This window comes from Hipposideros armiger, unplaced genomic scaffold (assembly GCF_001890085.2).
Source record: "Hipposideros armiger isolate ML-2016 unplaced genomic scaffold, ASM189008v1 scaffold_94, whole genome shotgun sequence".
NCBI classification, from domain to species: domain Eukaryota; kingdom Metazoa; phylum Chordata; class Mammalia; order Chiroptera; family Hipposideridae; genus Hipposideros; species Hipposideros armiger.
In genome coordinates, this window is record NW_017731444.1 from 2,294,440 (window position 1) to 2,319,597 (window position 25,158).

General features: G+C 51.2%; 1 protein-coding gene across 3 annotated transcripts in view; it reads left to right on the plus strand.

The window, feature by feature from the left end:
* ANGPT4 (angiopoietin 4) overlaps nucleotides 1-25,158 on the plus strand; it is a 32,591-nt gene that overhangs the window by 6,674 nt on the left and 759 nt on the right. Inside the window, exons 2-9 of one of the 3 annotated variants that reach the window (XM_019645635.1) lie at nucleotides 1,117-1,272; nucleotides 1,805-1,926; nucleotides 4,609-4,841; nucleotides 8,516-8,631; nucleotides 10,712-10,813; nucleotides 12,436-12,602; nucleotides 17,074-17,204; nucleotides 17,855-19,544. In XM_019645635.1, the coding sequence (XP_019501180.1) occupies nucleotides 1,117-1,272; nucleotides 1,805-1,926; nucleotides 4,609-4,841; nucleotides 8,516-8,631; nucleotides 10,712-10,813; nucleotides 12,436-12,602; nucleotides 17,074-17,204; nucleotides 17,855-18,015 (1,188 nt within the window). In that variant the 3' untranslated portion in view covers nucleotides 18,016-19,544. Of the gene's footprint in view, nucleotides 1-1,116; nucleotides 1,273-1,804; nucleotides 1,927-4,608; nucleotides 4,842-8,515; nucleotides 8,632-10,711; nucleotides 10,814-12,435; nucleotides 12,603-14,302; nucleotides 14,505-17,073; nucleotides 17,205-17,854; nucleotides 19,545-25,158 lie in introns of those variants that run through there. The other 2 variants (XM_019645637.1, XM_019645638.1) reach the window with 2 other exon arrangements.

Below are 25,158 nucleotides of genomic sequence, written 5' to 3' on the forward strand. Positions count from 1 at the left end.
GGGGGGGAAGGGTGGTGGGAAGAGGCCACCGTCTGTGCAGAATGGGGAGAGAGTGGGGGAGGGGCACTGAACCCTGAGAACACACTGTTCACCTCTGCCGCTTGATCCTGGTCTCACTGCCAGACCACTTCTCCTGCTCTTGGGATAAAGAGAAGCCCTGTCAAAGAAGCGAACATTAGTTTATAGAATCTCAGAACATTCGAAATGGGAGAGCCCTTGGAGACTGGCCAGGTCAGCCCTGTTTGGCAGATGGAGAGGGCCAGAAAAATAACAAGCCCAGCTTGGCAGATGGACCTGCAAACTCTTATACTAGGCAAGATGTGTCCCCACTCTCTGCTGCTGGCTCTCCCCTAAGACACTGGGTAATGGACGTGACTTTGGGGGCTGTGCTCTGGCCCTTGCTGCTCCCCCTTTTTCCATTGAATGCATTGAGCACCCCTTGTGCATTAAGTGTTGTGCTAGACATGGAGATAAAGTGGTGAGCAAGACCACGTCCCTGGCTTCATAAAATTGACATCACAAGGGTAAAACAGGCAATAGACAGATAAACAGGTAATATAAAGTTGGGGATTGATAAGTAGTAGGAAGAGACCTGAAGTGGCATGAGGGAGTGAGCCATGCCGACGGGGATGGGGATGAGAGGGGGGTTTCCAGTCAGAGGGAACAGCATGTGCAAAGGCCCTGAGGTAGGCACCCGCTTGCTGTGTTGGAGAGATGTCATAGGGGCTGGTGCTTCTGGAGGAGAGTGAGGGAGAGAGGACTAACAGGAAGTCAGAGCCACAGCGGGAGGCCATGTCATGCAGGAAGCTGCTGACTTTTCCTCTGAGTAAGATAGGAACCCTGGGAGGGTTTTGAGCAGAGGAAGAATGATTTGACTTAGGTTTAACAGGATCCCCCTGGCTGCTGAGGGGAGTATGCACTGGGCAAAGAGGGACAAGAGTGGAGGCCGAGAAGCCAGGGAGAAAGCTACTGGAACGGTGCAGGTGAAAGGTCATGGTGGCCTGGCCTGGCAGGGAGTTCTCTCCTGGTTGTTCTATGTCCTTCATGGAGACACAGAAGGGACAGGAGCCTTCCCCCAGCCCTTCCCCATGACCTCAGTCCACGGTCTTCCCACAGCTAGAAAGGTACATCCAGATGAACTTGAGGTCGGAGCTGGCACAGGTGCAGCAGCACATGGTCCAGAACCAGACGGCCACCATGCTGGAGCTGGGCACCAGCCTCTTAAACCAGACCACTGCCCAGACCCGGAAGCTGACCAACGTGGAGGCTCAGGTACCAGAGGGTGAGCGGGCGGCACTGGGTGGGGGGGGTTGCCTGTGGCCAGCCAGGCTGGCTCACAGCCCAGGTCATCTCGCCTTGACCTCTGTCCCTGGGTGAGGTCAGGGCCTCCTCTGGGCCTGTATCCCCCCATTCCCTGGGGACCCGCCCTGATGACCCTGTCACAGGGCTAAAGTGGGAGCTATGGAGAGTGAGGGAAGTGGTCAGGTACCCATTTGGACAGCGGAGTTGATGGTACTTGCTGATGGGTTGGATGTGGGGGTCAAGGGTGACTTTTCCTGGTGCCTGAACATCGGGAGGAATAGAACTGACACGTGCAGTGATAGGAAGAGCAAACTTAGGAAGCCAATGAGAGCTCAGTCAGGGTGAGTGAGTAAACAAGCACAGGACTAACTACTGGGAGGGTGGAAACAGGTCAGCAAGTTTCTGGAATGGCAGAGCCTGTGGGCTGGTGGGGGGCTGCTGGCCAGGGCTCCTGCAGGGCTTACGTAGCCCCACCACCACTTCCTCCTGCTTGCTGAGGCAGATACTGAACCAAACATCCCGAATGGAGATCCAGCTGCTGGAGACGTCACTGTCCACCAACAAGATGGAGAAGCAACTGCTGCTGCAGGGTCATGAGCTCCACCGGCTGCAAGGCTGCAACAGGTGGGCACTGGCACCCTGGCACAGGGCTGGGACCAGGGCTTGGCTGGGACCTGAGTAAGCGTGAGATCCAGGGCTGGGATGGGGCTGGGGTCAGGGCGGGAAGCCGGGCTTGGGCTGGTGCCTGGGACAGCGGCTGGGGACAGAGCTGGGGACCTGGATTAAGACTGGAGTGAGGGACCATTTGGGGACTAGGGCTGGGACTAGGCCAGGGCAGGGCTAAGGACTAAAATCAGGGCTGGAGGCCAGTATGAAGTTTGGAGTGAAGGTGGGCACTGGGGCTGGGCTGAGGCTGAGGGCCAGGCAGGCACAGGACCTGGCCACACAGTACTAGGTGGGGACAGGGGACAGGCATATTGCCTGATTCTTTCTTTCTTCGTCCTTCCTCCCTTCCTTCTTCCCTCCCTCCGTGTCTACCTTCCTTTTTCTTTCTTTTATTCCTTTCTCCATTTATTTATTTTATAAGTTTTAACGGGTTTATTGAGCTACAGTGTACATACCATACAATTTGCTCTGTCAGTTTTAATTTGATGTACTTACTTGTAAATAAATAAATCTGATTTCATCCACCGATTTCCCTTCCCAGAAGCAACCAGTTACCAGTTTCTTGTCTGCACTGGCAGAGAGTCTCTGCATTTTAAGCAAATACACATTCGGGGAACATCGTTAAAGTTACAAAGAAAGAAAGGGTCATGGGTATAGTTAAGGCAGAGAAACCAACATCCGAGGCTGATTTCTTCTCGGTTTCAAGCTGAGTGGAGAAAAACTGCCAAGGTCAGGATGCTGGAGGAGGCAAAACCCACACATGGAGGCAGCCACAGGCCCACGTACAGGGTAGATGATGTTCACGTGCTGGGTCAAGATAAGGTCATCAGGATCGCCCAGTTCCTTCTGATCTGGATGCAGTTAGTGATAGTTTGTCACCTTCTTATATTTAGTCCCTCGCCCCAAGGTGGGGAAGGGCAAGGACTGGGACACTTGCCGTCACTCTGAATTGGCACCAGGTGCCTAGAAATCAGTGAAGACGTAGGGCATCACCCATAAGCTCTTGGCCTGTAGAGACGGATAAAATTCTAGAATCTGAGTGTGCCCAAATTTTCTCTCTTCCTGCAGCACAGTTTGGGGTTCAGGGGACGTTCCTCGGCCCTGGCTGGACTTATTGTTTTAGTCTGGAGAATGGGTCAGCATAACCTCACACACAGGAAAATCTCTCCTGTTTCCTCATACAGCCAGCCGCCCACCCACAGCAGAGGCAGCCGCCGCTGTGCCTAGTTTCTTGTGTCCTTCTTGAACCAACAATATTTTTTTAAGAAAAGAAATTCTTTTTTGAGCTTTTGCCATGTGTCAGGCACTGTTATAGACACAGGGGTCACAGAAGTGAACAAATAGATTTTAAAAAATCCCTGTGCCAGTGAAGCTGACATTCTGTCAGCTGATATTCCAGGTATCTTATAAATATGTACGAATAGTTCCTTTTTGCCCTTTTTAAACCCAAATGTAGCATCCCACTCTTCTGCACCTTGTTGTTTTTTGTTTTGTTTTGTCGGTTATCCTGGAAATAGTTCTATAAGGGCATGACCCCCGTGTTCACGCTCTCGTCCAACTGCATGATGTTTGCTGTATGGCTGTCCCTGCATTTATTTCTGCATTCCCCATTAACAGGTATTGAGGTGGTTTCCAGTGTTTTACTGTTGCCACCCGTGATGCAGTGAACAACATTCCATGTCTCAATGCACACACATGTGAGCAAACCTGTGGGATAAAATGCCAAACGTGGAAGAGCTGAGTCAAAAGCTTTTCTCTCTTTAAAAACTCTTCTTTTAAAAAAAAAATTACAGAAATGCCTCACGCTGATATCATCAGACAACAGAGACCTTTATAAAACGAGAGGGAAAGTCAGTCCCCTCCGCCTGCCCCATCTCCCTCCCCTCCATCTCCATCTCCTCAAACCTGCTCTGCAGGAGTAACAGCACTTAGTGGATTTTCTTTCACGTTTTCTACAAACACAGGCTTCACTGTGTCCTTCCGCGTGTCTCCGTGCCTTTTCCTGTAAGTTCACGGGCAGCCGCCTACATTTACATTAATACCTTTCTCCTTTCTCTCTTTTTTATCCTCCCACAAGTGGGGTTACACTAGAGGCAGCCATGTACCAGGGTCCTTCCACTCCCAAGATTGGGCACCTTTCCGATTCTGTGCAAATGGCTCTGCCTCCTTTCTCTTCGTGGCTCAACATTTCCAGGGACACCAAACGCAAGGGACTCAGCCAGCCTTGGCTGTTGGGCATTTAGACTGTTTCGTTTTTGTCCTATTACCATCAGTCTCCCCCATGGGCATTCTTGTCCATGCTTCCTGGATGTTACCTCCTGAGAGTGGACTGCTGGGTCAAAGGAAGAGCAGATTTGGGATTTAATTGTGGCTACCTGGTTGCTCGCATGTCCCTCCCACCTCCAATTCTTATCTCTACTGGACCCAAATCCATCTGACTGCATGGCCGAATCTTTCTTTCCTCCACTCCTCATTCTGTGCCACAGACCTCTGGGCTGTGCAACCCTGGGCTAGACGCTCTACCTCTCTGAGCCTCGGCGCCAGTCTGTACCGCGAAGTCACCTGGGGCCCCAAGGGAAAGCGTGTAAGTGTGGCTGCCTTGTGGGGACCGCGGCTCACCCCCGTGCGCCCCGCCCCCAGCGCGCTGGAGACACGGGTGCAAGCCCTGGAGACGCAGCAGCAGGCGGAGCTGGCCAGCCTCCGCGGCGAAAAGGAACGGCTGCGGCGTCTGCTGGGCCGCCAGAGCGGCGCCCTTGCCGGCCTCGAGAGCAGCCTGCGCGCCGCCAGAAGCAACTCCAGCCTCCTGCAGCGCCAGCAGCGCCAGCTGCTGGAGTCTGTGCAGCGCCTGGTGCGTGTCATGGCCCAGGGCCTAGGTGAGCCAGCTAGCGGGGTACCCCCCGGTGAGGGAGGCGGGCAGGAAGGAAGGGGAGACCCCGCTTACCCTCCCCATTCTCTCTGGGGCCTGGAAGCCACTACGGGAAAAGGCCCCAGTCCTCTTCCACCACCTGTGAAATATTGCAGAAATCACAGCAAACAATAGTGATGGTGATGACAACAGTCCTAACAGGAACCAATCCAGACTTTTCTTCCTGACTCCATAAGTAACCTTGGGCATGCCCTGACCCCTCTGTTGGCCTCAGTTTCCCCATCTGTTTAGTAGAGGTGATGATAACAAGAACACCCCCAGCTAAGTGACAATTTGGTGTTCCAGGATCCATCCCCACTTGCTTCGTCGTGTTCACCCCTCTATTGGCCTCAGTTTCTCTATCTATAGAATGGGGACGTTGGACTCAGTGATCCCCCCAACACTTCTCTTACCCTAACACCCCTGCCTGTAAGCCCAAAATGGCCAATCAGAAATGCGGACACATCTCTGGCCCTGGCTTCTGAGAAGGGAGAACAAGGCCTGGTCTGCTCCCCAATCCCCACAGGCCCCTTCTAATGGAGCCCACTGGGGATGACCAAGGCATTCCTGGTTCCAGCTTCAATCACTCAGTCAATAAACACTGAGCACCCACTGTGAGCCAGGCCCAGTGCTGGGGATGCAGCAGTGAAGGGCATCGCTGTGGCCCACCCCTCTTGCAGAAATGCCTGACCCTCTGTCTGTGTGTCACTGAGGGAAGGAGATGGAAATACGTAATTGCTGAGTGCCTGCGACATGCCAGATGCTCTGCTAGGAGTGTGCCTGAAGTTGCCAGGCCATGGAAGGCCTCAAAGGCTGATAAGGAGAGGGGACTTTAGCCTGAGGGCAACGGAGAGCCACTGGGGGTGGGGGGGGGGGAGCTTTGAACAGGGTAGAACTGTTTTTGGAAGTTCAACTGGAACCATGGAGTGAAGGATGGCTTGGTGAGAAAGACTGAGGAAAGGGTTCCTACTGCTGCTGGATCTCCACAGGGGTGGCTGAAAAGCCTTTGGAGCACAAGGAATCAAGCAATAGTGATGAATGCCAGGCACTGTGGCTAGCAGCAGTTTGGGGACAGAGGATGGCACCACAGCTCCATTTAAGTCAGGCAGACCCTGCTGGGTAGGGGTTTTGAGGCCCAAGGAAGCCATAGGCAGGCTTTCAAACCATGAAGTGCTGAGCAACCCAAACCCATCACCAGCTGGTACGTTGTCCTGATGGGGAGGCTACCTAAATTAATACCATGTGTGGGTTTCTTGTAGCTCAGCCCAGAGTGCCGAGTCCCGCCATAACGCCTCTTCCCACAGGCTCACCACTAACCCCGGCTGTGGCCCAATGCCTGCTCACCACTCTGGGTGGGAGGTTGTGTTGGACACCTCACCTTAACCACCCTTTGCCCAAAGGCCCTGTCCTCCTGCTGCACTGTCACCAGGGAAGAGCAATACAGAGTTGTTTCTCCTCCGTGTCTACACGGAGAAACAGAGAGGATAAGTCACCAGGTGTGGAACAGAAGATTGGGCAGACAAGCACAGGAACCAGGCATCCTTGAAGCTTAGCAGGAAGCCTGCACCCCCATCACTGCATTGCTTTGTCCTAGGCAGGTGGAGGCTGGCAATGGGTGGAGAACTCAGGGCATTCAGACGGTTAGAAGGACAAGGACACGGGTAGAGAAAACCTAACCAGTGCTCAATATCAGCAGCAGCATTTGTTAGCATGTCTGTTTGCTGAGCCTCATATAGGTTCAGTGATGGAGACCCAAGGGGAGGTGGGTAGTAGGAAGGGCACAGGTTTTGCAGTCAGATAAACTAGAGTTCAAGCTCTGGCTTCTTAGCTTACTAGCACTGGGACTTCGCCCAAGTCATTTAACATGCCAGAGCCTCAATTTTCCTCACCTGTGTAATGGGAATAATACTAGCACCTATTGCACAGAGGACCAGTTACGTTCATGCACATGACGGGGCTGAGCATAGTGCCCAGGGCCAGAAGAGGGTAAAGCTGTACAAACTGCCAGCCCAGAGATTCAGAGGGGGCCCAGGCTGGGGCCAAACCATGTTGCATATCAATACCAGTCCATCTTTACTGTGATGTTACGCCCCCAAAAAATATTTTTCCTGGCCCCAAACTGCCCCTGGCAGTACCTAGCTGAGAAACACTACAATATATGGTAGATATTTCACTTTTATTGTTACTGTTGTTGTTATCACTATGTTGTTGACTAAGGAAAACAACAGTGGACAGAGCCTTGGGAAGTCTGGCTAGAAATCTGAGACCAGCTCCCAGCTCCCAGCTCCACCCTCACTTGGCTGGGTTAAGTTGGGCCTGTCCCTGCGAAGCCAGCACTTTCCCCAGGCTTGGCAGTTCCCCAAGGACCAGGGGGCTAACAGCTAGGGCCAAGGAAACTGCCCAGAAAATGTTTATGCCCCAGCTCGAATGGATTTGGAGCCTTAGTCACTTCATTTATGATCTAGGAAAAACAGCCTCCTTCCAACAAGTATCCCAGCTCCAGGACTTGGGATCCAGGTTCAAGTGTGAGGCCAAAACAGGAAGTCCTGCCCCTGGTAGCCTCCTAGTTCCTCATTGGCCAGAATACCTATCCACCTGGAACTTCAGCCCCATCCTTGGATAACCACCTACCTAGAGATTGGATTCTGGTGGACTCACAGCTCAAACCTCTAACTGGATCCCACTAAAAGGAGCCAGAGGGGGAATTTGAAACCCCGGTAGTTCATTTGTCAGTAGTCACTTTTTTTCAGGCCAGGTCTAGAGGCCCCCAGGGCCCTAGTGGGATTTGGTCATTACAATTCTCCTGAGGGAAGAAACACAGGCTCTTAAGGCCAGTGGTGAGCTCCCGGGGAGATGGGGTAGCACATATAACGTGGGGTCCACCTCCAGGGCTGCAGGAATATCCAGCTGAATGGGTGGACTGTGGAGGGGACCCTGGGCCTCCCACCCAAGGGAGCTCTAAGGACAAATCCCTGGAAAGAGAGAAGGCTATACTACCCCAGCTGTGGGACCTTGAGCCAATTACCTCACATTTCGGCCTCAGTTTTCTGGTCTGTGGAATGAGGAAGTACCTCATTGGAGTTCAGGCCCCAATTACCCTCTCCGAGAAGACTCGAGCAGCCTTATCTCTGGCCTCCCTGATTTGAGCCTTATCCCCTCGAGTGTAAGTTCCACACTCTGGCCAGAGTGCTCTTCCTCAGCATAGGCTGGGCCCCTCAGCCTGCCATTCAAGGCTGACCTGGCACCCGCTGAAATCTCAACCTCATGTCTCCTTCCTTGGTGACTTTCTGGGCCAATCTTGCCCTACTCCTCTCATGTTCATCGAACAACCAGAGCTCTCTCTGGCCTCAGTCCTGTTCTCATGGTCCCTCACCTCACCCTGTTTCCTGCACACACCAGGACCTTGGAACCTTTGCATAGACTGTTCCCTCTGCCTAGAACACCCTCCCCTTCTCCACCTGGGCAACTCCTGGTCCCAGCTCACTATCCCCTCCTCTAGGAAACTTTCCCAGGTCTAATTCATCTCCCTGCCCCTAGCGCCTCCTAACCCAGAACCTGACACAAAGCAGGCAGGAGTGCCGACTTGTCCCCTTCCTCTCTCCTTAGCCCACCTCCAGTTGTTTTTGCTTTATCTCATTGCAGTCTCCGTGAGGGCAGCTGAGCAGGTGTTCCAGGACTGTGCAGAGATCCAGCGCTTTGGAGCCAATGCCAGTGGCGTCTACACCATCCATGTGGCCAATATGACAGAGCCCAGGAAGGTTAGGGGGCTCCCTGAGGGCTGAGGCTTTCAGAGGGTGCTGAGCCAAGGGCCTGACAAACAAGTCCCTGCCCCCATCAGCTTCAGGCCTCATCCAACATCTGAGATTCCAAAGAAGGTGGGGTGGGCCTACTTCTGGAGCCCCCCACCCAGCCAGGGATCAGATTGTGGGGTCAAAGCAAAAGTTCCCAAAGTTGGAAGTACATCCTTCTGCATCTTCTCCAGAGCTGCTTTTAAGTTAGAATAGCAGGAAACAGTTCTGTATTGGTTAAGGTAATACAAGCTGCTATAACAAACAAACCCTGAAATCCCAGAGTCTTAACACAAAGGAATTTCTAGTTTACATATAGTCTGATTAAGGCAGGTGTGGGGACTCTGCTCCACATGGGAAATTGGGGACCAGGGCTGATGGAGGCCCCACCACCTTTAATAAGTGGTTCCCACGGTTGCCCTGAGATTTGAGGTCCAGTTATCAGATGGGGAGGAGGGAGATTGGGGGAGGCCAGCCCCAGAAGCGCAAAGGTTTGGGGAACAACTAGCCAGTCTTCCCACTTCATACTTCCCTTTGCAATTTCCTTCCAACCCTTCTGACTCTATCAAGGAGAACGGCTCTATTTGTTTTCGGATCGTCTTGAACATTTCTCACACACCTGCCAAACTCCCCCTTTTAACAAAGAGAGATCAGGCTTTCCATTGCTAGCTAGAATTTCATAATACTGTTTTGTATTCATTTATATTTATTTTTGCAATGATCTGAATAAAGGCAAGTGTTCCTAGTTTTCCACTTATGGTACTGATAAGATGTCTTTTTAAAATACATTTAGTCTAAGTATTTATTTAAGTTAAAAAAGGGGGATACCATTTTTAAAGTAAATATTTTATATGAAATCAAATAAATTTAGCTATGGTGGAATTCAGGAAGTTTCATGAATGGCTGAAATTTGGGAACACTGATAGAGAGGGACGAGCGGGCCTGGGAGGCAAGAGATCTGAGCTCAAACCTCAGCTTTGCTTTAGACTCAGTTGCCTTGAGCAAGTCCTTTACCTCAGTTTCCCTTCCTGCACTCTCTGCTACCGTCTCAGCAGATGCCGCTGTCTTCTTTCACTGAGCAGGCCTTTACCATCTCAGAGCCTCTACTCCTGCTGCCTTCTCTCTCCACTGGAAATGCTATTCCCACTCATCTTTACCTGGCAGGCACATCATCAACCAAGGCTCTGTTGCAACGGCACTTCCTCTGGGAAGCCTTCCAGGGTTTCCCAGTGACACCCTCTTGAGAGCTGTCCTTGTAGCTACCCAGATGTTTATAATCAATTGTCTGCCTGCACTATCATAGCCTCCTCCAAACCGAGCCAGCCCCGAGGGCTGATTTATCTCTGACTTGTCTCTAATTTTTCTCATCCAGGGCCAGCCACCAAGTTTGTCCTCATTGACCACTAAACATGTAATGAACTAGCTGGAAAAATAAGATGTGAGCAAAGATTAGCCTGAAAGATGTGATTGTGATGCATGTAAGCTCTTTGAGAGAAAGAACTCTTTTTGTCTTATCCTTATCAGTGCCTTGAATGAGGTGAACACATGGATGTTGCTCAGAAAACATTTGTCTGCTAAATGGAACAGCATTTCCTGAGTTTACACAATGTGCCAAGCACTTGACACCTTGTGAAAAGAGGCATTTCACCCTTACAGCAACCCTGCAATGATAGCAAGGGAAAAGCCTCCATTTATTTAGTTCCTAGTATGTGCCAGGCTCTGTTCTTTCGATGACTCGTCTCATTGAATTCTCACAACAACCCTAGTTTGCAGATGAGAAACTGAGGTGCAAGGAGGTTAAGGTATTAACATCCCCATCTTACCAATGAGGAAAGGAAGGCTAAGAGGGCATCACTTGCCCACCACTTTAGAAAAATGATGACAATGAGTGGGGGATTTTAACTGGATCTCTCTGACGCCCTTCCTTGACCACCAGGCTGGCTGACCTGTTGTTCTGTGAGGTTCTGGCAGCCACGTCACCTTGGAACAGCCCAGACATGGCTTCTGGCTGCCTCCAAAGGCTCCCTCCCCTCCCCGCCAATTCCCTCAGGTGTTCTGTGACTTGGAGGCCAATGGAGGCGGGTGGACCCTCATTCAGCGCCGTGAGAATGGCAGCGTGAATTTCCAGCGGAACTGGAAGGATTATAAACAGGTACCATTGCTGCCCTGGGGAGGGGTTTTTCAGCCCTGAAACCGGGGACAGGAGGTGGGTCATGGGCAGGGGACTGATTTGCCCTCAGCCCTTCCCAGAAAAAAAAATCAGCCCACCTAAAACCAACCACTTTCAAACAAATTTGTCCAATGCCCATTCACATTCAGGGACCCCATCCTCTGAAATTGAACCTTCTTTTGCAAGTTCTGATGTAAAGCCCAAGAATGATAGTTGAACTTTATTTTTGTTTTAATTTTTAGAAAAGATAATACATATACATTGCTTTAAAACTTTTAAGAATACGTAAAAAGAAACATAAAAAAGGAGTCTCCCCTGCTCACCCGTGGCTGCACTGCTTAAATGAATTTCCTTGTCTTTGCACACATATGCGACCACATCTGCAGGAGAGATACCTTCAGTGTGCAGTTGCTGGCTCAAAGACCGTGTGCATTTTACAAGATGAGAAATAGCACCCTATTGTCTTCCAATTTTTCAAATTAAATTTTGAATAAAGGATTGTTGGCCAGCTGACTTAAAAGCTCTTAAATTTTTAAAAGCAAAAGAAATAGGAAAAGATACCCAACAAGGAAATACAGCAATATTATTTTTGTGTGTCTGCTTGCTGTCCATGTGAAAAAGACTTAAAAATCAATGCCAAATTAAGTTATGAGTGTTCTTGAGCCAATTGGGTTTAAAACTGTCATTAAAATAGCAAAGAGATTCTGAGCAACAGCGGTTCGAGTCCAGCCCGAGCTGAGCAGTCGCTGAGCTGCCAATAGGTGGCAGGATGGCTCAGCTAAAAGAAAAAAAAATAGCAAAGAGATATAGGGTGCTCAGATGCAGAAATACACAAAAGCGTGCTGAATATTAACCACATTAAACTAATCAGCAGTGGAACATGACTAAAATGTGTAATGGGGGGGGGGGGCGTAGGTGTGCCCCTGTCCTTGGTGCTGAATTATTGTTCTGGCCAGGGGCATTGGTTTCTTGTCACTGTAGGACACGGATGACTCCCAACACTATTAGCTTTACATTTCTGTGTTGCTGAAATTTTACAGTGACTTTCATGTCACTGAACAAAGTTAGGTCTACCATTTAGGCAGCTGATTAAAATCGTTATTTCTAAATTGAGATTCAACATACATGCACTAAGCGCATAAATCTTAAGTGTAAGCTTCAATGAATATTTACATATGTATTCAACTAGCGACCACCATTCAGAGCTATAAATTGGTCTGAAGCCCCCAGAAGCCCTCCTTGTGCCCCCTCCCAATCAATGCACCCCCAAAGGACATCGGTGTTCTGACTTCTAGCAATAATTAGTTTTGCCTATTCTTGAACTTCATAGAAATGTGATTTAATTATATTTGACAGGCTTTCACATTTGCAAAAGTCTTAGTCTTTTTGTTCTAGGAGGCGGGGGAAGGGTTTCTCCTCTCCCCAAGCCTGCCCACACTGTGCTTCATGAACTTCATCGTTAGGCAAAGTGGTTTTGGATAAGTGGCCCCAGACCCAGGTCCAGCCCAGCTCAGCCAGGGGCATAGCCTCCCATGTCAACATGTAGCCCACCCCCACTCGCCCCTCCCTTCCTCTCCCCACCCATACCCTCCCCTCCCCTATAGGGTTTCGGCGACCCAGCTGGGGAGCACTGGCTGGGCAACGAGGTGGTGCACCAGCTCACCAGCAGGGCAGCCTACTCTCTGCGTGTGGAGCTGCAAGACTGGGAAGGCAACGAGGCCTACGCCCAGTATGAACATTTCCAGCTGGGCAGCGAGAGGCAGCTGTACAGGTGGGCTCGGGGCCCAGGCTGGTGGGCGGGATGGGATCCCTGAGCTAGTGGCTACAGAGTCTGCATCATGGGTCAGTCCCTGGGCGTCTCCTGTTCCTACCATCTGTCCCCCATTTGGGTGCGCGTCACAGGATCTGAAGGCAACTGGTTAGCACTCAGCGCCTCCTGGCCCCTGGGTGGGGTGGAGAGAATGTCGCTGATGCTGCCACGCTGGGAGTGGGAAGGGGCCTTCCAAGGTCAGTCACCCCAAGGCAGTCATTTTACAGAGGCCCAGAAGGCAAGAGGTGACTTCCCCAGCATGTGCTATGCTGCAGGGTGAGGTGGAAAGGTCCCCGGGCAGGGAATCAGGGGACCTGGACTCATTCTGGCTCTGCTCTAGCTCACTTTGTGAACTTAGATGAATCCAGGGTCTGGCTTCTCTATACCTCTACTTCTTAATAGCAGGATAAGCTTAAATAGAAGCATATGCATGTTATAAAATCATCAAGGTCTCTCACCCCTCCCTCAGCCTGGTTCTTGGCTATTTAGGAAAAGGAACGAGCATTTATTCAGCACCTACTATGTTCCAGGCACATTATTTAATTCTCCCCACAACACTCTGAGGTAAGCATTGCTGTACCTATTTTAGTGATGTGCAAACTGAGGCACTGAGTTTACGTCCCCTGCCCAAAGTTACAAGTTAGGTAGAGCCTGGATTTGAACCCAGGTCTGCCTGCTGCCAAAACTCATGGTGTTTCCACTACATGATGTTGTCTCCCTGAAAAACTCAGGAATCTCAAAGATAAGCCTGGGTCCTGATTATCTTTGATCCAGAACAGAGTTAAATTCATAGACTCACGTTCACAGGGATGCAAAGGACCTCATATGTCGCCTGGTTCTTCATATGATGCTAGAATTCCCTCCACAGCCACAGCCATCATCCAACTGGGCTGGATTGCCTGCACTGATGGGGAGGTCACTTCCTCCCAAGGGACCTCTGATGACTATCTGTCCCCCTATACTTTATCCCTAATTTCTCCTCTGAGGGGTTTTCAGTGAAGTTTCCCCATCCCCCTTTTCTTAGTAAATGCCTCTGATTCCTTCAGTTAGGTGGTTCTGACATCCCTTCTTATGGGACCCACCCCCACCTGATAATATTTCTCCTTAAAGGTCCAGAGCTAAATAAAACATCCCCTGGGTCTGGGCTAGGCAGGACTGAAGTGGATGCCCCCCTAGTCCTCTAGCTGACCAGTGAGGGGCCACAACACCCTGCTGACTCCCGTTTAAGCCACTGACCACCAAAGCCAAGGCTCAAGTCCTCACTCCATCCCTGTCTGCCCGAGTGACCCTGAGTAAGTCACACCACCTTCTCATCTGTAAAACAGCTGCCCTACATGCACCTACCTCATGCAGAGTGTGTTGAAGCTGGAATGAGATATTGCATGTAGAGTATTTACACAGTGCCAGGCACCAAGTAAGTGCTCAGCAAATAATATTCTAATTGCTGTCCCCAAGGCAGCCCTCCACACCCTAGGCTGGCCCGCTCTGCATGAGCGGGAACCATCTCGTTCACTGCTGCTCCCATCCCCCGTGTCTGGTACATGGTAAGTGTATAACGGGGAGCTGGGGGAACCTCCCAAGTCTTTCCTCCCCACGTAGCAGTTAAGCCTCTTCTCCCTGACCCAATTCTTGAGCAGCAAATTCTATGGCCCTAAGTCCAGGATCTGCATTTTTCTTGGAGAAGAAATATTGGGAGAAGTATCTCATGGCACTAAGGAACATGGCCTTGGATCCAGACGGCCTGGGTTTGAATCTCTTATCACTCAATGGCTTCGTGACCTTAGACAGATTACTTAACCTCTCTGTACCTCGGTTTCCTCATCGGTAAAGTATAGCATTTATGTCATAATTGAGATCATCTGTGCAAAGACACCTAGCGTATGGTAAGTGTTAATAAATGCTGAAGATATACAAACAATGTATTTAGACAGAAATACAACATTTCTGCATCTATGTATATATCTCTGTTATGTATGTCTGTCTATACAAACATATACACGTGTGTTAAATTTAGAATTCCTTGCCATGCTCTTCTATGTGAGTTTGATGTGCTGCTGACTGCCTACTGTCAGCAGCGGGGACGTGGGCCTCACAGGTGGGAGGGGGGCTCCTATTTGTCTGTCACAATAATGGGGGCCTCTGGAGCCCTATAGGGCACATGCATAAGCCTGCAGAGGAAGTGGCCCACAGGTAGGGATAGGGGAGGCACAGACAAGACACCAGGCATGCACAGACACCGGGTACATGCCTCCCAGAGGCACCCACACACCCACACTTGATTATGAGTGCAAGGTACACAGACATACATGCCCATGTAGAACAGCTCACCATAGCCCTGGAGTGCACGCACAGCATGAACTCACACAAGTGCATAGCTGCCCAAACAAGCACAGACACACACCTGTAAATGTCTCTCACAGAAGCCCTCACAGGTAAACACACACAATCCCAGGCACAAAGGCAGATTCCAGAGCACACCCTTGGGCCCACAATAGATATTCCAGCACAAACTCAAAACAAGCATACACATACACACACAAGCAGGAAGATGGTATCCAGGTGGTCAAACTACAGACACACAGACTCACGCACAAATCCACACACACGTGGAAGACACACCTTGTGTGTTTAATTTGGGGATCCCAGAGACTGATGTGTTTGGGTTCCCAGGCCTGAGCCACCAACATGTTCAAAGTACATCTGAACAAGAGTCAAGTGGGGTTTCCTGGTCCATGAGCTGGGTGTCCCCCAGAGTTCACTGATCCCCATGCTGGCTCCCAAAGGGGAGGAGAAGAGAGGCAGAGCCTGAGCTGAGGACTTGGGGACAGTAGAAGGACCAGTGCTGCTAGAGTGACCCGAGGAGACCAGTCGGCTTTGTCCCACCCTGATTCCACACAGCCCTAGTCTGAATGTGACCCCAAACCTCAGCCTGAGCCCCGAGGCTGGCCTTGAACTGACATCACTGAGCTTTCAAGGGGAGCCTTCAATGGCCACAAGGAGAAACTGGAGCCATTTGAACAGTGGGCCAGCCCGCCTATCCCCACCCCAGGGAGCCCCTGGCCAGACAGCCCTCTTGGCAGGGAGTTTGCAATCCCAGTCCTGCGAGCCCAGGGTGGCATGTTTAAGGGCACAGATAGGGCTTCTGGGCTGGCCACCCCCATCTGAACCTGAGGGCCATGCCCTTGCCTCACCATTGACAGAACCCATTGGTGGGAGGTGCAGGGACTTAGCCAGGCCACATACCCAGGCCCCACATTCCCTCTGGATCCCACGGGGGCATCTCCCAGGCCCTGCCCTGCGGGAACCAGAGTTTCCCCAAGCTGTGCTGGCTGCATCTGGTGTCCACTTGCTTCTACACACAGGACCTTCACAATTGCTCCCAGACTGGCTCCCCACCTCAGCTGCCAGTACTGCCCCTCCCCTGCTACACGCACTGAACACTCTCCAACCAGGCTCACCAGAAGCCTGTGCCAGCGTGTACCAGGGGCCGGGAACACAGGGACGAATCACATGCAGCACTACACCCATCACACACAGAAGTCATAGAATCCCAACAGCCAAACGAGGCCATCACTGTTGATAGACTATCATTACCATTTTAACAGATGAAAAAGCTGAAGGTGAGAGGTGAAGCAGTCTTCCCAAGGTCACGCAGGTGGCAAGGGCAGAGCTGGGGTTTCAATCCAGGTGTTCTGCCCCCAGAACCTCATGGTCATAATCTCCTAGCAGGTTTGGATGTGCCCACGGGTCTCGCAGCCTGGCAGAGAAGTATAAACCCTGCCTAGCTGGCTGCAGATGTGGAAGTCACAGGGCTGGGGTTCACCTGGGGCACAGATCCAGGTGGGCTGCTGTGGTCAGGGAAGGCTTCCTGGAGGAGGTAGGTAGATGTGAGGAGGTGTGACAGGGCTGGGGTTGCAGATGGTCAGCTGGGGAGGAAAATGCACATAGCTCCCAAATCAGGCCCCATTTGGTTAGGATCTGGCTCTCACCCTCATTCGTTCTGAGACCTTGGATAGGCTCCTTTGCTTCTTGGGATCTCCATTTTCTCATCTTTAAAATGGGATTACTTGGGTGTTGTGAGGGTTAAATGAGATGCGTTGGCCCATGGAAAGCTCTTTGAACAATGCCTGGCACATAGTAGATGTTTAAGAAAATGTTAACCATTGTCCTCACTATTATTATGATCACAATCATGCTCACTCCTGTGCAAGACACAGGTTCAACAAGATGAGGGAGGCCTGGCACACAGTAGGTGCTCAGTCTCTAAGGGGCAGCAGGCAGGGAGGGCAATCCAGAAAGGGAGATGGCCTAAGCACCCCAGACTGGGGCTCCCCCTCCTAGAACAACCAGAGTGGAGCCCCTTTCTCAATCAACCCCTCAACCAACCTGACTCTAAGCCCCTCTCCTATCACCATCTCCGGGTGGCCTCCAGACTTTCTCTGAGTGGGTACAGCGGCTCAGCGGGGCGCCAGAGCAGCTTGGTCCTGCAGGGCACCAACTTCAGCACCCGCGATGCAGACAATGATAACTGCCTGTGCAAGTGCGCCCAGATGCTGTCCGCAGGTGAGTGCAGGGTGGGGCTGCAGGGGGGGGGTGAAGCTCCACTCACCCATAAACTGCAGATAAGAGACCTTCTGAGACACAGAGACAGGGACAGATGGAGACAGAAACACTGGAACTGACATAGAGACAGGACAGCGGAAACAGAGAGCTACAGGGGGACAGAGTACACAGGGAGAGATGGAGAGAGAAACACAGACCGAGGAAAGACAGAGGAACACAGTGTGTGAGAGACAGACTCAGAAAGGCAGACAGAGATCATCAGAGAGAGACGGAGACAACCCCGAGTGTAAGAGACCCAGACCATAGAGCATAAGAAACCCATGGAAAGAGGGAGACGGAGGCTTGTGCGGCTGCAGGAAAGAGGACAGCAAGGGAAGGAGACAGGGACACACCGAGGCTGGGGAGAAGGTGAGGGCGTACAGGGGCCGAGAGTGGCAGCCTGAGCCCAGTGCCACCCTCCAGAGGCCCCAGGCTGGGCAGAGGGTCTGAGGGTCCCTCCCACCCGCCATACCCACTCCCACCCAGGCCCATCTCCCATGAGCTGGCTTCCTGGAGGAGGCAACAGCCGGATCAGTCATTGGGATAGAGGGCTGCCTTCACCCCACATGTGGGCCCCCGGTTTCCCAAAGCTTCTGCCTCCCCTCCACCAGGGTGGTGGTTTGACGCCTGCGGTCTCTCAAACCTCAACGGCATCTACTACCCGGCTCGCCACCACGCGCGCAAGCTGAATGGCATCCGCTGGCACTACTTCCAGGGCCCCGGCTACTCGCTGCGTGCCACTCGCATGATGGTACGTCCCTCGGGCGTCTAACAGCAGCCACACCTGGAGGCCGGACCCACAGGAAGGGACGGGACTTGGGAGTCCCAGGACAAATTGGACCCAAACCCGGGACACAGGGCCTGATCCTGGACACCTGGGTCTCCTGAGCCAGCCCGCCTTGCACCAGGTGTCTCAAAGAGTCAGCTGCCTCCCTGTTCCCCTCAAGTTGTGAAATGGTGGGCTTTTGGGGATTCCTGCCTCTGTAGTACCCCTATTTCCTCTTCCCTCCAATCTACAGAGGCCCCTTGTCAGTTGGAGGGTCACAATACCCCAAATGAGCTGGGAACAAACTGAACTTGGCTCCTCAGAGGGATACCTGGCTAACAAGGGAATTCCAGGCAGGTGGGAAGGCATCTGCAGGCAGGAAACCACTCAGATGGAGACACAGATTCTTTCCCTGGGGGCGGTGGGAAGGCCATCTCCTGTTCCCAGCTTTCTCAGCCTTGAGATGTCCTTGAACTTTCTGTTAAAGGCTGAAGGGGCTACATCCACCCCGTAATGGAATCATTATTTTCACTCCACACTGTCCACCCATCCTAGGCCCCAGCACATGGAGCTCAGACCTAGTCTCTCAGGGGCTTCAGGACATCTAAGTGAGATTCCTTTACCCCCAGTAGGTCCCCAAATTTGTTCCACAGAGAATAGCTCGGACTCCCCATTCAAAGCACCTACGGTCAAGTGAGAGAGGGAAGCACCAGGTTAAATCAATGTGAACAGGCATTCTTAGCTGCCGGACTTGTCAGAGCCTTTGATGTGGTCATGTGCTTTGTGACTGCCCGGGAAGGGGCTAAAGTGGGCAGCTTTCTCGAAATTCGCTTATTTGAAAATGGGCCCTGTTTGTCCTAGAGCGTCTCTCGGGGCTGTGGATGCCCTTGGAAAAAGCTGGTTCTTGAGCGTCACAAGGAGGGGGCCCAGGGCGTCATTCCCACCACTAGCTGCACTCACTCTTTCGGGCTCCAAAAGCCGCAGTGAAAGTCTCACACAGCCCCTAAAAGCAACTGGAAGGAAACTTTGGGTTAAAACAGACACACACCACCCCTGAAGAAGAGTCTAGAACCGAGCTTCCTGTCTGTGCTATGGGCTGGTGTCCTCCCAGGCTCCTTCCGGTCCCAGGAAGCCAGCTCTGTGTCCGAGGCTGCCCTCAGCTCTCCTTGTAAGCCCAGCTCATCCTGGACCAAGTATAGGGACTGCTGGGGACTGTCCAGGATGCATTGGGCATGATACCAATTCCCAGGTCCAGATCCTTCTAGGTCTAAGCTGGAACCCGTAGCCCCCTCCGCCTGTCCCACTCAACATGATGCTATAGCTGAGGGTCTGGGAGACAGGGCTTTTGCCTGAGTCTGGAGACCAGAGGCTCCTCATGAGCTTCTTTCAGAGGACAGGGTATGAGAGAGGCCGCAGCCACTCTGCCACCCATCCCCCATCACTGTGTCACTGTCCTTAGTCCCAATAAGCAGCGGTTCTCAACCTGTGGGTTGCGACCCCTTTATGGGGTCGAACGACCCTTTCACAGGGGTCGCCTAAGACCATCGGAAAACAAAAAGATATTTACATGACGGTTCATAACAGTAGCAAAATTACAGTTACAGAGTAGCAACGAAAATAATTTTATGGTTGGAGGGTCACCACAACCTGAGGAACTGTATTAAGGGGTCGCGGCGTTAGGAAGGTTGAGAACCGCTGCAATGAGGCCACCACAAACGGAGCTGATGATACTCCCTCCTCACGGGGCTGCGGCAAAGAGGAAATGAGACCACGCCTGGCAACTTCTGACGGGAGCCTGACATGAAGCAGGTGCCTAATAAATGCTGCTTCCTAAAGAGGTGAATGGGGTGGGAAATGGACCGCTAGTGCACACCGCCAGCTCTTCTCGACCTAGGTAAATTAAGCACTTATTCTGGTATCCACAGCATTTATCACTTACACTGTTGTATGCTGGAGAGGAGATGAGGGCAAAGCTGCGAGCCCCAGGGACAGACTCCTCCGCGTGGGGTGAAGGCCCAGATCCCTGTCTGTACTCCAATTCTCCAAAAAGACCAAGAAGCTGATCTGGGTTTCCCTCAGACAACTATTCTTAAATACCTTTCCTGCTCACCTTTCTTCTTACTCCATTCTAGAACTCTTCTTTGGCACAAGGCGTAGAAACCCTATCCTAAGGAACGGATTGGCTCGTATACCAGGAAGTCTAGAGGTGGATTCAGGTGTGGTTACATCCAGGTGCTCAAATAGTGTCCCTCTCCATCTCTCAGCCCTGCCATCTGCTATGTTGACTTCATTCCCAATCATGTTCTCTCCTAATAAGATGGCCCCACCAGCCCTAGGCTCATGTCCTTCCAGCTCAGTATCCCTAAGACAAGAGAGCTGTCTTGTCCCAGTGATCCAGCACAGACATGATTCTCTCCAGCCAGGCCTGGTCCTGTGCCCATTGCTGCACTTATCACTGTGATTCTGATTGACCAGACCTGGGTCGCATGAACATGCCTGGAACCAGGGAGTGGGGTCGGTCCCACCCACGTCATGCGGAAGAGCAGTAGAGAAACGGGCACCGTTTCAGGAAGCAGCGACGCTGGGCAGGCAAGAACCTTTTTCTCTGTCTCTCTCTCTCTGACCCCCATCTCTTTTATCTCTATCTCTGCCCCTTCTCCCAGCCTCCCTGCACCCCAAGGCCTGGCTCCAAGCTCCGGCTCATCCTCAGGTTGCCCCAGACTATCAAGAACATAGCTGTGTCCTGCCCAGGAGATGTCAGACCCTGGTTCACAGTACTGGCTCTGTCCCCAGAACAGAGCCCCGGGCCCTCTCTGAGCCTCCGTTTACCATCTGTGCAATAAGGACACAACACCTGCAGACCTCTAAAAGCCCTTCTGACAAGACGCTGACTCATGATGGCTGCAGCCAAGATCAGCTAAAGGACCCCAGGCAGCACAAGGCCCTGTGGGGTGCATGGCTGGTGTGGCCTTGGCCACATCATACATCATTGGGGTGATGAAGAAATTAGAGCTCAGAGAGGAAAAGGGTTTCATCTAAGGAGTCAGAGCCACCTCCAGTGTGCCTGCATCTGTACGCTGCCCGCCTAGTCCAGAACTCCTGGAGGAATCTTGGCACCGACCACAAAAATGTTAGAGTGGTGCCCCCTCCACTATCAAAAGACTGAAGGAACTTTCTGGAAAGCTCTCCAAGACCTGTCTTTCCCACTGGCACCTGGTATGTCCTGATGGAGCCGGATGGACAGAACACATTGTTCCCGAGATCTCTGCATGTTCCCAGCATAGGCACGTTCCACACTAGGGGAGAGAGTTCACTGTGCACACCCGAGATGACCGCCATGGGCGAGGCAGCAGGTGGCCCTTTGCAGGGAGTAGGGCAGCAGCCATTACAAGGGTAGATTATCTCGGTGGCTGGGGGATTTTGCCCTTTTTTCCAGATTTCCCTTCCCTTTGGTGCCTGTGTGAGCCTTGACCTCTCCCATTTAAAGATGCCTCAGAAAGCCATCAGCATTGCCTTGGTAACACCAGCAGCAGCATCTTTGGATGGAGCCGCCCTTTGTAGAATGGGGTCTGGTCCAGGCCACGTCCAGCATGCATGGGCTACTTTCTCATGTTAGGCTAACACGGGAATGCGCAACTGAGGTTCTCGTGGATCCTGAGGGCAGGGAAGTCCAAAGACCTTTAACATCCGACACATTTCTGCCCTATCCGGTGGGACCTCTCTGAGCCTCCCTTTCCACATCTGCACAATAAGGAGACTGGGATCTAGTTCACAGGGAAGTCGTGCACACTCAGTGTGATGGTGGACATCCAGGCCTGGCACATTCATTCAGGCACACATTCATTTCTTCACAGAGCAAGTATGTATTGAGGACCTGCCTGGGCCAAGGCCTGGCTGGGTGATGGGGATGGACAGTAAACAAGGTACACATCCGCAGTCCTATACTCATAGAGCTTAACAGGCTAGAGGGAGAGATCGGCCAAAGCCAATTATTTTTAGTTTAAAAAACTAACAAGTTAATACACTGTAAATGAGGAAAATAAACAGGAGGTAGAGATAAGAGATTACAGAGGGCCCAACTTAGGGTGATTGGGAAAAGCCTCTCTGAAGAGGTGATGCTTAAATTGAGAACTCATAAGGTGAGGAAGAAGCAGCCAGGGGAAGAATTAAGGGAATAGTAGGCCCACTAGAGGAACAGCAAGTGCAAAGGCCCTGAGGTAGTCATGAGGAACTACAAGGAGGCCAGTGTGGCTGGCAGAGAGAGCAAGGAGGAAAGCGGCGGGAGAATGTGCCCTCCGAGCACCTACGTCAGAGATCGACTCCCCACCCCAGTCTGCCAGGGACTGGATCCAGCCACCACGCTGCCTGAGTTGCCTGTGGAGCTGGGGCAAACTCCTGCCCCTCTCTAGACCTTAGTTTCTTAATCTGTAAAGTGTAGGAGAGGGATCATCTCTGTCTGAAAGTCATCCAGATCCTGTTATTGTATAATTCTGGGTCCAGGGCCTTGTTGTGTCCGCTGACCCGAGCGAGGTGCGACTGGAGGAGTCAGATGGAGGAAGAGAAGATAGGGGGCTTGCCCTCAGGCTAAATGGGGAGTTCAAAGTGTCTCCTACACAAGGTCAGCCAGGGGGACTTGGGTGGACATAGTAGGCATTGACTGTATGCCTCCTCCGTGCTAGCTCTACAGGCACCATCTTTGAATCCTATTGGGTTCTATCATTACCCCGTTTTACAGATGTGGAAATTGACACACAAGAAGTACGGTGCCCTGCCTAAGATCACACAGTGGCTTGGGGTACAGGCTAAGCTGCCATAGTTAAAAGACCCCAAAACTCAGTGGGTTAAATATTTCTCTTCCATGTAAGTCTAGAGCCGTGAAAGTCCATGGCTGGTGGGTGGCTCTGCCATCTTTGATCACAGCTTCCCTCTCTGGGGCCAGAGCAGCTATACCCAAAGGTGCCATTTCCTAAGTGACACAAAAGGAAACAGGGTGCCCAGCACTGCTTCCCTTCCAGCACTGACCTCTCACGCTGGCCTCACTTTTTGCCTGAAAGATCCCAGCAGCCTCAAAACAGGCCCCACCTCCAGGTTTGCTCTCTCCTGGACTAGAGTCAGGTCACTTCCCCTCCCTGGAGCCTTCAGTGGCTCCCCAGCACCCTGGGAATAAATCTAACAACCAGCTTGCAATCAGGCTCTTCACCACCTAGCTCAGTTCTTCCCCGGCTCCACCTCTGCTCCAGGGGTTCTTAAACTGGAGTTCAGAGGCTTCGAGCCTGAAGCATTTCTTCTGAAGAAAAGATCCCAGGTGGCCATCAGCTGTCCTGGAAGAATTGCCCATTTCCACTTGACCTTTATGTCCCTATGGCATGGAATGTGGGGCCCAGCATTTACCCTTCGACACAGTAATCCTCATTTCTAGAAATCTGCCCTGAATATATCTAATATATGCACAGAGTTATTAATTGCAGCTTCATTTGTATTAACAAAAAATGGGGATCAGCCCAAATAAAATGAACTAGGGTCCATTTATTTCTGCATATCAAACTACCCAACCTCAGTGGTGAAAAACAACACCCATGTACTTTATTTTGCAATGATGGTTTTAAATTCAAATGTAAGAGCATTGAACTCATATGTGGAATCACTGAAATTAGATCATTGCTATTTCATAACTTATATATGTGTATATAAGTTATCAACTTCTTATCAGAACAGTGGAAATGCTGCACCAACCTAACTGAATTTCACTTCCTCATATGCATACATTCTACCAACATGCTCTCCTTCCTACTTCCTGATGAGTAAGTAAGACTGAAAAGAAAGGGAACAATGGGGCGCCCTATCTTTCCATGTCATCATTTTCAGCGTAAGTGGTTCACTAACACAGGGAAGTGACATGAATAACAAGGGCTATAATAGGTCCCTTGGTTATCTGTGTTTCTTAAAACACCACTGCCTTTTTTCTGTGACCAAAGGAACTTATGGTTTGGACAAAAAGCATGGCCTCTTTGGGCTGTGCCCAACATAATCATAGACGTCACATGCTTCCCCGTATTCACTTTGAGTCTCCCTGAATGTCCACGCGTTGTGGCTTCACCGGGATTCTATGCTCATGGGCATTGTGAACACGATGTGTGACCTGTCGACACCCATATTGTGTGTATCTCTTCTGCTCACAGGCATGATCTCTTGTCCTATCAGACTTCACTTCCAAAACACAAGTTCAAACATAAAATCATTAAGAATTTCAAGACTACAGAAGAGCATTAAAATGGGTGAATGACCCTTCTGAGTACAGGGCCCTTTGCAGCTAACTAGGTCACATGCCCATGAAGCTGGTCCCGGTTACAAGCCAAACAGGCAGTAGCTGCATGGCCCTTTATGACCTGGCATGAAAAACCACAGTATAGAAGCTTCACTCCCACCGTACTTTACTGGTCAAAGCAGTCACAGAGCCCCAGCCCAGATTTGGGGCGGGGTGGAACAGGAGATCATCATAGACCTCCACCTCTCAATGGGAAGAGCGTCAAAGAATGTACAGCCTTTTAAAAACCACACACACACACACACACACACACACACACACACACACACACACATAAAGGTCACATTTCCCAGACTCCCTTACTATTAAAGTATAGCATGTGACCAGGTTCTGGGCAACGATATGTGAGAAGAAATGTCATGTCAGGAAAGCTGACCCAACCAGAAAGTAGACCACTTTGCACCACCACCACCCCATGTCCTTTTTCTTGAGATGCAGGTATGATGGTTGGAGCACCAGCAGCTTGGACCATGAGGTGAGTTTGAGGATTGAAGCCACAAACTGGGCTGGTGGGGCAGGACAGCAGGAGGAGCTTGGGTTTCTTTTGATCATGACGCTGCCACGCTGGACCACCTTACACAACAGAGAAACAAACTTTGATCTTCTTTAAGCCACTGTTATTTGGGACTTAAGATCTTAACTGATACACATTTTTCTCAGGGACTTGTTGGAAGACATGAGATCCCAAAAAAGGCGCCCAGAATGCTGCCTGGTCCTAATTCTTTTTTTTTTTCTAAAGATTTTTATTGGGGAATTGGGGGGATGGGAACAGTGCTGGGGAATTGGGGGAAGGGGAACAGACAAGTTGCTGTCTTTTTGTTCTT